General features: G+C 42.9%; 1 protein-coding gene and 2 long non-coding RNA genes across 6 annotated transcripts; all 3 read right to left on the reverse strand.

Moving 5' to 3' along the window:
• On the reverse strand, positions 1–1,620 carry LOC120657681 (zinc finger protein ZAT5-like). The gene has a single exon (XM_039936087.1). It carries the CDS (start codon positions 1,119–1,121, stop codon positions 87–89), a length of 1,035 nt encoding a protein of 344 aa, XP_039792021.1. The 5' UTR covers positions 1,122–1,620; the 3' UTR covers positions 1–86.
• Positions 1,621–9,330: 7,710 nt separating this feature from the next.
• On the reverse strand, positions 9,331–13,131 carry LOC120657682. 4 transcript variants are annotated; one of them, XR_005668264.1, is made up of 5 exons: positions 12,284–13,129; positions 11,692–12,196; positions 11,266–11,326; positions 9,685–10,594; positions 9,331–9,566 (listed from the first exon to the last, which is right to left on the reverse strand). It is a non-coding gene; the product is annotated as an uncharacterized LOC120657682 (long non-coding RNA). The 4 variants fall into 4 exon arrangements; XR_005668265.1 differs by lacking the exon at positions 9,331–9,566 and having other exon boundaries at positions 9,899–10,413; positions 10,559–10,594; positions 12,015–12,196; positions 12,284–13,131; XR_005668266.1 differs by lacking the exon at positions 9,331–9,566 and having other exon boundaries at positions 9,899–10,413; positions 10,559–10,594; positions 12,284–13,131.
• A 1,728-nt stretch (positions 13,132–14,859) lies between these two features.
• Positions 14,860–16,897, reverse strand: LOC120657683. Its single transcript, XR_005668267.1, has 2 exons — positions 16,603–16,897; positions 14,860–14,982 (listed from the first exon to the last, which is right to left on the reverse strand). It is a non-coding gene; the product is annotated as an uncharacterized LOC120657683 (long non-coding RNA).
• Between the last annotated feature and the right edge of the window lie 1,575 nt (positions 16,898–18,472).

An 18,472-nucleotide genomic window follows, 5' to 3' on the forward strand; every position in this document is an offset into this window, starting at 1 on the left:
GAAAAGAAAAGAGATGAATTATAATCAGTGTTAATTAAGCAAAGAATTCATGAGGCCGGCCAGGCCACCAAGGGCCGCCGCTCATGTCAATAATGGCAATCCACCAGTGCTGAGGCTGTCAGCATCAGCCCAGCCTTCTTGCCGTCGCTCAACGGCCCGAGGCCGAGCACCACGGCCGCCGGAAGCGACACGACGGCTTCCCCGTCGGACGGCGCCGGCAGGTTCAGGTCCAGCTCCAGGTTGATGCTGGCGCTCCCCTCTTTCTTGGTGTCCGTGCCGGCGATCGCGGTCACCGCGCGCTCCGGCGCGTTCAGCGGGCGGTGGCGCCGCATGTGGCCGCCCAGCGCCTGCCCCGACGCGAACTCGGCGCCGCATATAGAGCACTCGTGCACCCGCAGCTTGCTGCTTCTGATGGCGGCAACGCTGTTGAGGCTCAGCGCAGTGGTGACGTCCGGGAAGACGGCGACGTCCATCTGAGGCGGCTGAAGGGCAGGCGGCGGCGACGCGGTCGCCATCGGTGGCCTCTGCTGCTGCTTTATTGCGGTTTTGCTGGCGGTGACGACGTTGATGGCGATCTCATCGTCGGCGCCGGCGAGGCGCGGCTTCTTGTGGCTCGCGCGGTGGCCGCCGAGCGCCTGGAAGGTGGGGAAGCACTTGTTGCACGTCTTGCACTCGTACACGTAGAAGCCGGCCTTGACGCCGTCCACCGTGGTCGCGGCCTCCGTGTACTTGCGGCTGGTGTACCTCTCGCTCTTCACCAGCGGCGGCGGCGCGGCTGCAGGGGGCGACGGCTGCGGCGCCTGCTGTTGCGCCGCCGGCGGCGATGGCGATGGCTTGGAGTCGACGGCGACGCCGGACCCTGAGCCGCCAGCGGCGCCCTGAGCGAGGAGGATGAGGCAGTGCGCCATGTCCTCCTCCTCGGTGGTGGTGCTCTCGGAGGAGGACGCGGACGACGCCGGCGGGTGGTGGCGCGGCCTCTTGGTGCGCTTGCGCTTGACGGCGGCGGAGAGGGGCGGCTGCTGGTGCCTGTCCAGCTCGCCGGCGGAGTGCTCTGTGGAGGACGTGGGCATGACGACGAGCGGCGGCGGCTTGGCGATCTCCACCGCCTCCGGCGTATGCATGGCAGGCAGCAGGCTTAGCTTGTGGAAGGAAGGAAGAGTAGCCTGTTCAATTTTGTGGGTGGGGTGTAGCTAGCTAGCTAGAGGGTGCCTGCCTGCCTTTTTATTGGGATTGGGATTGGAATTGGATTGGGAGAGAAGAAGAAGAGGAGGGCGTTTTGCTTTTGCATGAGGTGCTGGATGGATCCACTACGGCTTCAGTGGAATGCAATCAATGGAAAGGATGGAAGTTTCCTTTGGTATATTAATACACCATCAAGGCAAGCTAGGCTAGAGAGAGAAGCTAGCTACGCTAGAGAGAGAGAGAGGAATGTAGTGGTAGTAGAGTAGTATGGCAAAGAAACCTGGCCGGCTTCAGCTTTCTTTCTGTCTCTCTTTCTATCTCTACCGCTCTCTCTCTCTCTGGGATGGATGTGTAGATGCCTTGCCAACTCTCCCTCCTCTCTCTTATAACCTCCTAGCTCTATTGTTAGTGAGGGAGAGAGAAAGATGAAATTAAAGATGGCAATAGTGAGTGAGTGACCTGCAGGCAGGCAGGCCAGGAAGCTAAGGTTAATTGATTGGTGGCCGAGGAAGGCGCACGCTACCAAGTGTGAAAAATAGCAAGGAGCCAGCATGTTAAAGCTGGCCTGCCTAATTCCACTCTTCCTAATTTCTGGGCTCGCCACCAGCTAAATAAATGTGTAAAACATGCATTTGTACTGTGCTTATTACATCAATCCAACAGCTAGATACCCTTAATTTAGCCATCTCAATTATCCCCTGATTTCTAGCAAGTAAACTCTTGCCAATCGATTGATACTTAATTAGCCTTAATTATTTTAGTTTCAATATAATTCTGTGAAAGTGATCGAGATGCTGGCTAAATTATTAGTTAAATAAATAAAGCTTTTCTTCTTGAAAAAGAGAAGAACTAACTTTGTGTGTGGCACCATACTAGTAGCTTAGCTAGTATGTGGGTTTGGGGAGGGAAAGGGATCTATTCAGCAGGAGTGGGGAGTGAGTAATACAGTAGTGGCTGCAATCTATTCAGCTGGCAGGCAGGCAGCGACAACAAGCCAAGCAAGGAAGCCTCTGCCTGCTCCAATATTCCATATGCATTTTCTGATGATGAATGATTCCTGGGGTGATAGTGTCACACTGCAAGGCTGGAACCACAGGAAGGGAAAAAAAGTGATCCTTTTATTTCTCCACTTTAACTTTGATCCGCTAGCTACATATCTCGTTTTATTTGTTTTTTGAAAAAAAAATCCTCGCACACATATATTATTTCCTCTGGACTGCATTTATCCTGATAGACACATGCATCTTCAGCTCATAGTTTACATAATTTTGACGCTTTTTTTTTTACATCTTTTCGTTTATTTCCAATTATAAGCAAACAAACGCTAGAAAAATCTTACTGTAGCCAATTAATACCCAGCTGTTCTTATTACTATCAATTTCCCATTAATCATGAACAGCTTTATTTTTTATTTTATTTTTCCTTTGAATAACTGATAATCGTGAACAGCTAACTTGCTTGGCAGTTGTTGGCAACTAAAATCAGGAGGTAGTGAAGTAGTGGTGGTGCAGGTGTCCCTAGCCAGCTAGCTTTTAGTGGATGGCCACCTGCAGGCCAGCAAAGAATATGCAAAGAAAAATATAGCTGCAAATGGAAATGGTTCCTCTCAGTCTCGCCTGCCCTTCTTTGCACTGCAATGCTGCACTGAATTGCATCGGTCGCCGCCTACTAATACCAATAATAATCACTTGATTTCCAATAAGTTAACAACCCAATAAAAATCCACCCCATGCTACACTGCCTGCGTTTCGTACAGCAGTGCCACTTGGTGGGTTTCTCGTCCATAATATCGATGGAACACTAATAATTCGTTTTCTGTTTTTGAAAAATCGGATGGATCACACACACACACACTGCTGGTCCCGGCCGGCGGGGTTTGGTGATTGATGCTTATATATATATATATATATATATATATATATATATATATATATATATATATATATATATATATATATATATATATATAGTACGTACATGTTGTGTTGTGGCTACACTGTCTCAATCAAAATGAGTTAGTGTCATCGTCTCATCTTCACGTTAAGAGATTGGTCACACACATCCCTCAAGTAATTAATAATATAAATTTGAAGTCCAAATCAAATCTAGTAAAAACTCTATACCACTAGCATATATCCACATCTCGACACAAAAAATTTCACAAAAAATAGATATGGAATTATATCCTATCTGTTTTTGTTTTGAAAAAGATTAATAATCCTCGTTGTACAAAAACACATACACCATAAATTAAATAGCGCAAAGAATAAATCCTTATAATATGTTTGTTCAAAAAGAAGAAATCGTTACAATAATGAATAATTGTTGTATTCCTCGCAATGCAAAGCAAATAAAGCGGAAGATAAGCTAGCCTTGCATGATGTGTTATGACTAGGGAGCTAGAGATAATAAGTCAACGATGAAGAGGATGTGGGGGGGTATGTGAGGTACTAGTACGCATGATACTTGACGTGAGGAAGGATCGATCGGACACCAGTAAGCTAAGCTACTAGCTAGCTGATGATAAGCTAATAAGGAAGATATTGGGTGGCATATCATGGCGGGCGAGGTGGGGGCAAGCAAGGCATCCATCACATGGAATTGAATTAATGGAAGCTGACCTTGCTAATTAAGCTAAAGGTATAACCTCTCTCTCTCTCTCTCTCTCTCTCTCTCTCTCTCTCTCTCTCTCCTCTCTCTCTCTCTCTCTCTCTCTCTCTCTCTCTCTCTCTCTCTCTGAGGATCCACGCACTTCGTTAGCAATTATATTAATCCTGCATCTCTGGTCTGGAAAGCAGTTAGATCGGCTCTCAACCAAACATGCACACACATGTACACAAACTGATCGATCAGCAGGCCAGGTCACTGCAATCCCAAGTCATTAGCTAGCTAGTGTGTACTAATAAATGCCTTTCTTTGCCATACATCATGCAGCATGCAAACAAAAGGGTGAGAGTGGGCCTTGAGGCTTGCTTGCCATCATCCTGCCTATGATTAGCAATATCAGCCAAGTTGTACCTCAGCTCATGTGGAGAACCCTAGCTTTAAGAATCCTATATACCATATCCTATTCATTATAATTATTGTTCGTTGGTGGTGCATCCAATCCATACATCTCTCTAACTAGCCCCCTCCTAGCAGCCAGAACATGCATCCACTGCACTCCTGAATGTGATCAGTTGTGCTAGATTCATTATTGACCCAAATTAAGATGATTAGGAACTACAAATGTTTTTCTCTGCTACATGGCCCTAGCTAGCTATTTGTCATGCATGCTGGCTTCCCCCAGAAGGCCACCTGCAGCACTAGACCAAGTACATGTACATGCCAATACGGCAGGTCCACATTAGAAAAATGTGAGGACATGCATCATCTCTATGTGATGTCACTGCCTTATCAATCTAGTTAATATAACTTTTACCCATCCGCCAATGAGGATGACACCGGCAAAACAAACTGTAAACTCAAGTGGTGCACCCTTAAAGTAACAAACAAAATTTTCTTGTGATATATGATAAATATATCAGTAAATTTAGTGGTAAAAGTTGGTTTTATCCTGGTGCCTGTGCACCAGGCTAGCACACTGTGGCTTTGCCCTGCAGCCAAATTTAGACAAAAATATTTTAACACAGGGTGCAAGCTAGCTAGGGAACCTGCTGCTACTACCCGGCCTGTTCAAAGAAAGAAAGAAAGAAATCATAGAAACTTTTTTTGGGGGCAGGGGATCGGAAAACTGTGCTGTACTCTGGGAATTTTTTATTGGAGTTGGGAGGAGAACATGAACATGTGGCGCAGTTCAAGCGCAGGCAGGCATGACCTGACTATCGGTGCCAGCGAGATTGTGTGTGTATATATGTATGTATGTATGTGTATATATATAATTTTCATTCGTATGTGAGGATGAAACGGATTGATGAGTGAAGTAGCTAGCTAGTGGGACATTCGCTCGATCACTGCTCTCATAATTTATTAATAGTAATGTGCAGGGCGGTCAGCGCAAGCTTGTAGTTTAGTCAGCAGTGTGGGCCACCACTCCTCGATCAACATACCTCTCTCTATATATATCGCTCTGATTGTTGCAAATATACAAGTTCATGAATTATCTTTTACTCCCTCTGTTTTAAATTATTTGTCGTTTTAGCTTTTCTAGATATATTGATTTTTTTAAAAAAAATCTGATTTACACTCTCGAACTATTGCAAAAGTCTGATTTTCAACATTCAACTACAAAAGCGGATAACAAAGGTCATCCAACTGTCGAAATTGGGCAAATTTGACTATTGAGTGGTTTTTAAGGTGGTTTTGTATTTTTTAAAAAGTAAATAAAAAATACTAATTAGATCTAAAAATCAAAACTAATTCATTTTAAATCAGAAAAATACAAAACTAGTATCAAATTTTTTCTTAAAATATAACCTATCTAATATTGCTCTATTTGGATCTTAGTTATTATAAAATAATAGACGTAACTGCAGGCAACCAAATATTATAAATATAGAAAAATTAGATATGAATAACTAACAAGTACCATGGCAATAGAAAGGATTCATTTTTAGAATTTTTATACCAATTTTTGTTTAAAATAATTTTTTAATGATTTTTTAGTTTAAATTTAAATATTTGTATTCTCACAAAATGGAAAACTAGCTTTGAAACCACCTAAGGGGCTAAATTTACCCAGTTTTAACTGTTGAATGACCTGTGTTATCCGGTTTTGTAGTTGAAAGTTGAAAATCGGACTTTTCTGTTAGTTAAATGATGTAAACTGGACTTTTTTCTTGATTTTACTATGCATCTAGACATGATATATATCTTGATATATAGCAAAAATTATTCATCTAGAAATTAAAAGCTGAAACAACTGATAATTTTTTTTGACGACAACTAATAATTTGCGACGGGGAAGTATTTAGCTTTAATCTGGCCATCATAATAAGCTAGCTGCATGCATCTCGCTATCATGCAAGCTTCCCCGTGGCGTTAAACCAAGCCTTCTCAACTGACACTGACAGGCAAGTCCTCCAAATCAAAAACATCAACAATGGTTATTTGAGGTTCACCATGAATCATCGTAAAAGATTCCTTACTTTTTTGCTGTGTAAGCGACACTTGTTCGCAGTAGCTAGCTAGGACGAAGCATATATATATAATGCATAAATAAATGTTAATAATGCTCAGCATATTCAAGCCTTGTTGGGATAGGTTATGCCTGCCTTGCTGATGGTTGCATGATGATCAACAAGGGAGTCGCATGTCCAGGCTAGCTAACTCTTGTTAATAAATTGAGTGGCATGCTGCTTCTCACCTTCACCTGTCTGCGTGTGCGGACTAGTGCTAGCTGACGCCTTCAGAGGAGGACTGTGGCAAGTGCAAGTCTGGCTTTGCTCATGGGCATGGCAACCTAGCTACCACCACCGTCCCAGCTGCATAGGCTCATCAGCTATAGATAGCCTTTCACACAAAGACACTAGCACTGATTGGTAGGACATGCTGCCATGCGTGGGCAGGGCAAGGCAACCCGATTATTCCTCCGCCTCCTGCAACTGCAACTGCAGCCAGAACCAGGCATGTGCTGGAATCGTCTCTTGTTCCTTGTCACAAGTCATGCATCTATCCCCCTTCCTGGCCGGCCCATTGCTTGCATTTTTTGCTAGCTGGCTAGCTTGCTTCATGGCCATGCATGTTCTTTGCTGATTAGTTAGTTCAACAACAATAAACCAATATGATGCTATTGCTATTGATCGGTCCACTTACTACTAGCTAGCTCCCTGACGTGATGGGGAGTTGTATCTCCTTCGCTGATCCTACTGATGTCCATCGATGCATCGTCTGTATGAGAGCAGCTAGTAGCGGTCCAAGAATATAATAAGTAATCTTTATGCATGTCATCTTTATGCATGCTACTAGCTCCAATTGGATTTGGAGCAGGCCGTGTAAACGTACCTACTCCGGCCCGGCCGGCCAGTAATTTAACTAGTGCCCAAACGTTAATTAAGCAGATGACAACACACACACACACACACTATATTCTCCAAAAACTGATCTGACATGGAAAAATACTGGACAGAGAAAATCGGTAAAGAGAATATATAATTAATTAAGATGGTGTCAAAAAGGACGACACACAGCAGAATCCATGCATGCATGTGGTGCCTACTAGTAAAAGACAAGGCACAAAGAATAATTAATACAACTTTAATTAATTTGCCAACTCCGATCCAAAAATGAATTAACCAACAATGAAAGCAATATATATACTATATATATATATGAAAATAATTAAATAATAACTACTCCAGCTAGTAGGAGCTCCATGCTCAGTAGTCGTGGTGGCGGTGCCGCTCTTAATTATCCAGGAACGTACACTGAGGTACAAAACAGATTCAACAAAAAAAGAAACGGCCAAGGTACCATCTCCGTGAGACCTATGGGCCCCAAATGTGGCTATGGGGCAGCTCACTCCAGCATGGTAGCAAGTGTGTGTGGGATTTAGTCCCACCTTACTACTAGTCTAAAGTGGAGAAGATTCACTTAAATAGCTAGCTCTAGAAAGCATTGCAACTTTAGTTTTAACCCTTTTACGTGAAGCGAGGATAAAAATAGTATGAATAGTAGAGATCTAATTGGCAATAAGTTGGTGATGTGGAACAATCTTGTCTCACGTCTATCAACTATCGTTCTAAGCCAACAAAGGGATGGCTTCAAATGGAACTTAGACCACACAGATGTCTTTCCGGTAAAATCACATTATCTGGGATTAATCAATCAGAACACTCATAACATAAATACGAGAATATGGAAATTAAAAGCCCCACTCAAGATAAAAAATTTCCTCTGGTATCTTAGACGAGGCGTTATTCTTATAAAAGATAATCTTGCAAAACGGAATTGGCAGGGAACCAACAATGTTGTTTCTGTCATGAAAATGAAACGATACAACATCTGTTTTTTTACTGCCGATTCACGAGAATGGTATGGCTTCGGTCTATGTGGCCTGAGACATACCAAAACCTCACAATATGTCTAGTATGTTTGGGAGCTGGCTCAATAGAATTCCTAAAGAATATAAGCCACTAGTACTTCTGGGCGCGGCAACTTTATGTTGGTCTGTTTGGCTATGCAGAAATGTTGTAGTGTTCGATAACAAAAAAATCTTCATTTTTATAGGTTTTTTACTCAACTACGCACTGGCTCCGTATGTGGGCTATCCTTCAGAAGCATACTTTGCAGGATAAGCTTTGTAGCGGCATCTCATTTCTTGGAACAGGTGGCCAAGGATTTTTTTTACCCAGGCACATGAGTGGCGGTCTAGTCTTAGGATTAACAGTCATTAGTGTCGAAGGCTCTTTGTCAAACTCTTTTAGGCTGTGTGTCGGTTAGGCAGAGGTCGGGAAAATTTCAAGGCGATGTATCACCTTGATGTATTGTGCTTGAAATCAATAAAATTTCACTTTTCAAAAAAAAAATAGTAGATCTAAGCTATTTTCATGGATTATATCTTTCCCCCTCAACTGTAGGCACCTCATCAAGACATGCATGCAATGGATACCAGGATATATAGTACGGTACATCTCTAGCCTGCTCGATGAAAAATTTGTGGCCTTTCGTTTCTTTTCTTTTCTTTTTTCTTTTCCTGACTTTCTTCATCTTCTTCTTTCTGGAAAGGTAGTTACTAAAACGACCCCTCGCTCGCATGGTTACCCTTTTGAATTTTGATGAGCAGCTAGCATATATAGGAGTATGTAGAAGCTTAGCTACCTGGCTCTCGACCAGATCCCATCCCAGAACCAGAACCAGACTGGTCGATATATATAGGTAGTACTAGTAAATGACGCGCGCTATCGCGCGCGAGCCTGTCAAAGGTGCAGAATTTTCTTGACCTAATGCAATTTGAGATTTCATTGCTTCATTTGTTTTATCATTGTTTGGTTTTCTACGTTAGTTTTTGTGCCAAACCTTCAAATATTTGTTCCATGGCCCAATAATCCCCTCATTTGGTCCATACAATGGATGTAATCCATGTGCGTGAACGCATTGGTCATGTTTTTTTTTCTCTAACTGGTCATGTTTTTTTCTAATCTATCATAACTTATTTGGTAATTGGTCTTCTATCTGAATAATGGAATTTGTAAATTTAGTAGATTGAGATTGCAGAGGAGAAAAATTTCCTGGTTATATTATAACAAAATATTAGAGTACTTTACAAGAAGTTTTAGCATTTGCAGTTATATTACAATAGAACATAGGGTTCTAGCATTTGTTGTGATAACAGCTATCAGCTTCATAGTCTAAGATAGAAATCTAAAATATACATATGGTTATTCTAGGTAAACAAAGAGTTCCGCAAGGGGCCTGTTTTTGTTCACAAAAGGAGTGAAGATGTCCTGTAATATTATAATGCAAGAAGCATCTGTACTATAATTAAGTTAGAGATATTTTGCTATTGTGGGAATAATAAAATCTAAATTTGGTGACTTGGCAGTTGATGGTGTAGAAACTTACCAGGAAGTTAGGATCCCTGTGAGATTTGGTGTTGGAGCAACATTATTGTCACCATTAGTAAAATAGTTATTAGGTGGGTATTTCTGAAGAAATAAATTAGTAAGAAATAGAAATATCCAGATCATAGTACATGATGCGATGGTAATAAAGATTTTCCTTTCAAACTACTGAATGGCACTACTCATCTTTGGTGACGCAGCTGTTAGAAGCTGAATGATCATGGAATGTTAAAATTTTATGAAAAACGCATGGCTTCTTGGCTTTACACAGAATCGTTTGAAAAAATTATTGGTAAAAAAATTACCAGAAGAGGATACAGTCGGAATAAACAGTGAGAGGAGAACCTGGAAAAAGCGCAAGTCCACTTGTATGCTACGGATCTGGAATAATTTGTGAGACGTGTGCAAGGTCATCATGGGCCAAGAAGTCTTCTATGACAGACCATATATATGATCAACATGACAAGAGAAAGCATAACTTGTCAATGTTTTCATACTTGGAACACAAATAGCTGCGAGTAAGTAGTGAACCGTGTTGTCAGTGATCATACAAAGAATACTTTTTTCCCCGATTTCACACCCTTGCACACCTGTTTTCACACTCTTTTGTACCTGGTTTCACACAATCAGCTGAGTAAGCAGCTTTTCTGTCTGCTACCATTGCATCTTCACACAGCACCACATTGCGCACTACGGATCTAGCTGCAGTCAATCATTCCACCTTGCACTGCTGAAATAGAGTATGCAAATGCAGAAAAGTACGGGTAGAGGATTAACTAAACACAAGAGAAGCAGGTAAATAAAGAAAATATGTACTCGATCCTTTGTCCTGTCCATACAAACCAGAATCGAATCAGAAAGAAAGAGATGCACACCTGAGCTACATGTTAGGCTTGTCCTACTGGTGCCTTCTGCAAAAGATCAAGCAAGATGTGAACTTATCCATTCAATCTAGATCTTTCTAGAATTAGTACCACAAATAGTATCTCCATGTCCATGAAAACTAAGAGCTAAGAAAATAAATGTAGGTAAAGAGTAGTTAAAATCAGAGCTGTTAGGTAAAACCAAATGTGTGGGGTTAGTTTAATAAAGATTGACATAAATAATGATTTTTAACAAACTGGAGGAGCTTAGCAGCAACCTCCCTTTTCCTTTATCTACTGCTATAATTATGCATCTGCAAAAAAAATACTTTTGTTGAAAAATGAATTCCTTCTTGTGGTGAGTTTTGCATGGTTCTGTTGAACCAACTGTTTGAAAGATACCTAAAGGTGCAAATATCGATCTGCATATGTGTATATCCCTATCAGTCATAAGATTAGTTTTGAACATCATAAAAGTATTAACTGTGATTTAGCATTCTAATAAAAATATTTATAACACAACTTTTCTAAGTTTCCCTTTGCCTAAAAAAAAAGAATTGTCGCCATCTGATGTTCTGGCATGGAAACATATACAATAGGTGTACTATTAAACTAAAATGGTCTATAAGGATAGAAGAATAGCAGTAGCTATGATCGAGGTGTGGAAGCACTCAAGAAAACTAATTGGAAAACGTTATGATTAAGGATAGTATCATTACCTTTACAACCACGAACTCTCCTTAGCTAGAGCTAGTGGTACAAATCTTGGCCAGAAAATCTCTGTTTATATGAAATGAGTATGGTTACATCAGATAAGGCCATGTCACAAAAGCATATGGTGAGCTTAATCGCAAAGGGTAAAGAATGATTGTTCTTTTGTTAATGCAATTATGTGTTTTTTCTCAGAGTTTTTTTTTGTGCGTGAGACCGACAAAGGAACATCATATCCAAGGTATTTTTAACATGTTTAAATTATTGTTTCAAATAAAAAAGGGCACACCCAGTGCCGTAGGCTTCCCGCACTGCACGGGTCTGGGGAAGGGTTGTCTTTAAGCCCCAAGGCTTACCCACACAAATGTGCAGAGGCTGGGGCTCGAAAATTATTGTTTGAAATATAAAATTTATATTCGACTTCGAAATATTACCATAGACAAGGCAAGTAGCTTGAATGTGTCTTCTTTTCATCAAATAGGACTCCTTGTTAGCTAAATCTTAGCATGGTTAATTGGTCAGTGTTGCAGAGGCAAACCATCAAACACATAGCCTGCATCCTTCATGGCCGAAGCATAGATTGCACAAGCAAACCATGAAACACATGGCGTAAATCATACATGGACGAAGCACTTGTTGCCAGCAGGGGGTGGAGTTGCAGCAGTACAGCTGCATGCTGGTCTTGCTGCGTTGCATCAGAGAGGCACAAAAGAACGGCCGCGAACAAAGAAAATATGAAGTGTAAGATGCAACTCACTGCTGCACGGATGTTGTTGCTGACTTGCTGTGGCTCCTTTGGCATCAAATGAAACTGCATGAAGGATAGGGGGCAATTGCGTTTGGGGAGCTCGATCCAGACCCCTTTCGGCACAATTGTTGTCCCTGTCAAGCTGTCCGTTCGTGTGTTAAGAGGGAGCCAAAAAGGTCTGAACTTGGACCCTGAATTTGAAGAAGAATGATGATCTGTTCATGAGTAGCAAGGAGAGATTGCCGATTAAGGATGAGAAGTATACAGATTAGACATACTTGTAGTTGTACAATTCGTCGTATATACAGCGAGCATGTGCTCGGGTAGTAGGCAGACGGCCTTCCACGGGGGCGCCAACTGCAGCACCGGCGATAACTCCAGGAACACGGCCGCGCGCGGATGCGAGTTCCTCTAGCTTTGCCTCCCGAGCGCGGCGGCGCTGGTCGGCGGGGAGGGTGCGGCGTACGCCATGACGGCCGAGGCCGCGGCGGCCCAGAACGAGGATCTAACAGTGGTGTCTGGGCGTGTGCTCACAGGCGGAGGCTTTGGAAATGGAGGAGGACGCGCCGGTGGGGACGTCGGGAGGCAGCTGTCGGAAGGATAACCGCGGACCTCGGCAGCGCGTCGCGTCCGCCAGGTAGCCGCGTTAGTCGCACTATCTTCTCGATGTGGCTGCACGCGTGTCCACACCGCGCTGCGGAAGATAGCTCGCCGCCGTCGACGAGCTGCACCGAATCAGCTACAACTCATCATCGAGCTGCAGTGCCGCCATGGAACCCACCAGCTCCTCTAGCAGTGCGGCGGCACGGGATGCCGCGGACGGCGCTGAGGCCAGGCGGAGCCGGGAGATCAGCGTGTCCGCGCCAAAGTCCACGCCTCCACCGGCGGCTGAGGGTGCCGGCGTGGCGAGGAGCTAGGTGTGCATCGAAGGCCGTGGCGGGCGGGGCTCATGGAGTGCCGCAGCCGGGCCCGAGGGGAGCTGGTGAACTATGCAGCATCGAGGAGAGACGAGAAGACTCTGGAGTTTAAGATATTTCTTGCAACAGTACAGGAGAGGTGGGAGGAGCGTGTACCGCTGATTTTCGATCGGATGGTTGGAATATTTTGAGCTGACGTGGATGGCCTAGCTGTCTGCCTTGGGAACCAACTTTCATCTATGGAAATTCTTCAGAGGTTCAGATTATTGTAAGTTGAGATGTTCACCAAATTAAGATGCATGCCTAACTGCTACTAGTACAATTATATCAGTTGGGCGACCGGCCGGCGGCCAAGACATTGGAGTGCCAGGAAGGTTAGTTGGTTGCTCATCAGTCATCACTAGCTACTAGCGCTTACTGAAAACGATGGAGGCCAAGACATCAGGGATGAACCTGATGCAGCGTGCAGTGGCCTACTTTCAGCTCCAACCTAAACCATGCTTCCAGAAACGGCAACTCCGGCAGTTATCCGGCCTTGGTCGCACGCTTATCATCTGCACATACACATCTGCAAACAAATCTGCCAACCCGAAGTAGTACCATGCCAGTGCGTACTGTTCTTCATTACCACTACTGTTCTTCATCGTCACTAGGAAAAGGGAGAGTTCGGCATGCCTTTATTTAATCTGTTACGTTCTTGGGAGCTGAGAATGATGCTACCTAATTGTAGAGAGATTCCATCTTCGACGAGGAACTATCATAGCTATCAACGTACTACCTAGATAAGAACCAACCTCCTAGCTCCCCTGAGAGGCTGAGAATTAATTTTGTCAGCATTTGGTGATTTCAGTGGCCACAGAAAAAAAAAACATGCATAGGGTGTCATGCGTCCACACAAGCCCGGCCAGTCAGCAGCCACTAGGACCAGATGAGGAGTGTCACTCACTGATCACTGAAGTGGCGGCTGTGTGCCACTAGGGAGCTGCTGATAAGTGGCAGGTAAGCCAGTGGTAGCAGTAGCTAGCAGCTAGCGACTGCTTAATTTGTCTGCAAAATAAAGGCAAGGCAAAGGGATCGATCCTATTCCTATCGGAGTGAGGGACAGCAACGTACGGGTAGCAGCGGCGATCGAGAGCCAAGCAGACGCACTGCACTACTAGTGGAGATGAGCTGAGGTAGAGAGGAGCAGGACACAACACAACACAACACAATGCCGGCTGTGTGGATTGGATTGGATGGACCCAATCAAATCAAGCCAAGGAATTAATTGATTGGAAAGCTATAGCTAGCCTTTTCGTCTCCAGGAGCCGAGCCTGTGAACTGGAGGCGCCGGCACCGCACCCTATTCCATTTCCATGGCATCGGCAGACCAGAGCGGCAGAGCGTTTCCTGACGGCGACGCTGCAACCATTCCTCTACACTCACTCACTCACTCACTCACTCTGCAAGGCAGGCAGGCAAGCAAGTAGAGTGTGATGAGCAGCATATGCATCTTGTTCGCTCAAAAGCAAATAAAGCAGAGGCTTCAGCTAGCCTTCGCCTGATCGACATGAGTGTCACTAGTCATAGCACTCCCGTGACCACTCCCTCTGATCCCTTTACATCCATCCTTCTACTCGTTTATTGATTGGAAAGAGCTGCATGCCCTTGTTTAAGTTGATTTTAAGTCATTGCTAAGACACCATCAGCCACGACCCAATTGCTATGGCCTATGGTCACCATCAGCGGCCGTCGCTTGCTTCTCTCAAGGAGAAAGAGGAAGGGAAAGGGAAACTGGTGGTTTGGCCTGGCTTGCTTGTTCACTTGCCTCAACGTGCAGAGTAGTTGGCTAGAGGAGAGGATGTTGCTCTTTTCTAAACACTAGTAAGGTGGCCCGTGCTAACGTTACGGGCTCTAATTTGTCTATGCACATCAAAACAACCAAAATGCAATATATGTTTCCATAGTCAAGAATAAAATGAAATATTTGAGATATGTAGACATATCAGGATTATGTGGCTCTTTCTTGGCCCAATTTCATTATTTCTGGACGTTTTAACTGTTGGAAGCAAACTCATGTCCTACAAAAGAGCATTGGAGTTACATGAGCATCAATGATTAGGCCATGTCTTTTTTATTAAATCATATCAGAGACATATATTTAAATAGGTGGCATCAAGAAAAAAATCTGATCCAACCCCCATTTTCCATTGAACCCCTGGATACTTTTTTTTCCCGTGCTAACGCTACAGGTATCATTTTAAACAACCAAAAAGGGTATATATACATTGGCTTGGCAACCAAAAACAATCTCAAAAGTTGTCCTATAAAACATCTGATCCAACCCCCATTGTCCATTGAACCCCTAGATACTTTTTTTCCCGTGCTAACGCTACGGGTATCATTTTAAACAACCAAAAACGGTATATATACATTGACAACAAAAAACAATCTCAAAAGCTGTCCTATAATCTCACTCTTGCAGTTAACCAAAACTGAAAGTAAGAGCCTGCCATCTTTGTTTCTTTCACAATTTGATTCAGCCCGAAATTAATAATTATTAAAGGGTACCAATGTTTCTGTGGAATACTTACTAAAAGACAATAGTATTGGTTCAGCCCTTTTGTGGAGAAGAAGAAAGTGTTGTTACCATATGAAATTGGATTTTTCAGGCACAAACAAAACAAAGGTCCATGATTTAAAAATCAGAGTTGCAGATGTCTGGGTATGAAAAGTGAATTCCATATTTACCCAGCAATAACATCAGCACCAACAACTATATGGTGCAACAGTAACAAGAGATAATAGGAGCTTTATTAGTTCGAAGATAGTTCATGGATTCTTTTCGGATTTTGCATCATGCATCAAGCAGCTTAGCAAAAAGAATAATAAGCAACTTAGCAAATAAAATAAATAGCTTAGAAAAGGTCAATCTGCACACAAGATTAAGATATTGAGCTCAACCCAATTAGAGGAGCAACATGGTAATATAAAATCAATGCAATTCTCAATTATATAACGTGCTAAACCAAGGCTTAGCAAAGGTTAGCAACACAAGTAAATATGAGTAAGTGATCATCTATGCTCTATATGTATTTTTACATCTAGAAGCTGCAAAGAAACCAGAGAAATAATCATTTTTTAACAAATCCATCACTTTGCACATTTCAAACCATCTATGATCTATATGTATTCAGATAAAAAGAGACACTGCACAATATAGTTAGTACTTTGCATATTGCCTAAATAAGCAGAGCTAGTGATCAGCATGTTAAAAATAATACAAGTAGATAGCTGCAGGCTCTAGTACAGCAAGTTTTAACTCTGGAGGATGCTTGTTTGGCTGCAAGCTCGGACTAACTTCTATTTTAACATAAACATCACAAAAAAGTTATATGTCATTGCTAGTAAAACAAAGAAAAACCTTCAGAATACAGACCTAACAATTTAGCATGAACTCCAGAAGGAAATCAATATGCTGCATTAACTTTCCTGGTAGGACTGACAAATGCACTACAGTATATATTTTCATAATATCAAGCAGATTGTACGCATGACCCACTTCTACAATTAGCCCAACCCAGTTGCAATTTAATCAAACATATATGCTCACGAGCCAATAAAATTATCCAAGTATGGCAAATGTATGAATCTCGATCCGGTTCTGCAAACTTTCAATTTGATAGTACTAACTGAAGTACCTTTCCTCACACTGTTTCTTTAGCTTCTCCTCCTCTTCTTTCTTTTGACGTTCAAGAGCAGCTTCTCTTGCTGCAGCTTCCACTGCCCTATGGAGCTCAGCCTCCTGCACAGCCTTCAACTCTTTTTCTCGATCAGCTTGGAGCTCAGCCTCCTGCACAGCCTCCTGACGTTCAAGGCAGTAGCAAGCTTCCTCTGAACTTGATGCTTCCAATTACCCCGACATACCATCATTCCTTGATAAGAGGATCGAAGATAGAAATAGTGATTATCTCTGCACAGGAAAGTGTGGCAACTTCTAGAGCACACATGGTGGAACAGATTATCTTTCGGTAACTCCCAAACCAGTCTTTTCCTTTCCGTTTTCATTCCACTTTCTTACTACGATGTGACAAAGTGACCAGGGCTCTCATATCCGCGAGTCACGGCGAATCGATCCGATTTAACCTTGCAAGGTGGGCCTAACTCACACGACACGTGAAAACCCCGTCGGGCCACACACGTCAACTGTTCCCATCATCACCCCGACGTCTGAATTACGCCTGCCAAAACCCGGGTGAAGGGTCCCTCACGATGAACTCCCAAAGAACCCGGAGGCGACATACTATCCAACACCCGCCATCATTCCACTCCCAGAATAGCAGGTCGCGATTCAAAGTATCGTTGCAAATCAGGTAATTAGCTTACCGGTTTCGACTACCTCCTACTTCTGATATGTGGTTAGTACTGTTCAATCCTCGATCAACACTGCCAACAACGGAACGGTCCTCAATCGACACAGGCGGAGATTTCTTTTCATCCACTCCATACCATTAATCCAACTCATTTCCGCCCGGTCTCCATTTCTCTTTACTCAACAATCCATTTCAAAGCCATAGCTAAGGAATCAAGATCCTAAACTCGCGAGTGACAGTAATCACTCGACTTTTACCGAGATCCTACTTAGCAAAGCATTGCTAACGATACCTGCACACTAGTATGGACTCACAGGTACCTAGGGAGAACATGCATACTAGGGTTTCATATAACTCCTAAAACTTAAATGCATAAAATACTTAAATAAACATTGAATAATTTAAATTATGGTTATGCTCCGGGGCTTGCCTTGCAGGTCAGCGGGGTTAACGAGATCTTCTGGAGTGTGCTCAACGGCGTCCTCCTGCTGCTCTTCTGCTCGTGGCTCCCGGACCGGCTCAGCAACTAGCTCGCAGGCGACTTCGTTCGCGGCGTCTACACGAATAAGAATATGCCATGCAACAGTTAGGATACGGCGCGACGCATGAGTGCTTATGATTAGATGCAATGAGATACAATGCAAAAAGAGTCGCAATCAAGACCGACCAACATTAAATTGAATAAACACAACAACAGGGCTAAAACCGAAAGGGTGCCGATGATTGGTTTCAAGACTTCAAATTATTTTAGCCTGAAGTGTTTAATTCAAAACAACAATTATTAAACTTGCTTAGAGTAGCATGAAATGAGACAGAAACTAGCTTTGATGAGGTTCCACATGCATGAAATAAACAACTAACAACATTTACATAAAGAAAAGAGTGGCTAGGGCAAAACTGTGACATCCCAGAGTTTTAAAATACTAAGCAAGAAATATGAAATATGATATCATACATAATCAACCAAGAGAATGGAATCGAATACATTTATGTGTGCATGCATGTGTATGCGTATAGATGCATAGGTCAGAAACCGTAAATAATTTTTAAACTAATGTAAGTATACATATGAAAACGAATAGGCGTCTCTCTAAAATCATGTTAAATCAAAGTCTTGTTGAAGTCAAAGAGAGAAAATAAAAAGTTTGAACATAAAATGACAGGTCCTTTGAACCGTAGTGTTCAAAGATTTAAATTA

Source organism: Panicum virgatum, chromosome 1N (assembly GCF_016808335.1).
Source record: "Panicum virgatum strain AP13 chromosome 1N, P.virgatum_v5, whole genome shotgun sequence".
Classification (NCBI taxonomy): Eukaryota; Viridiplantae; Streptophyta; class Magnoliopsida; order Poales; family Poaceae; genus Panicum; species Panicum virgatum.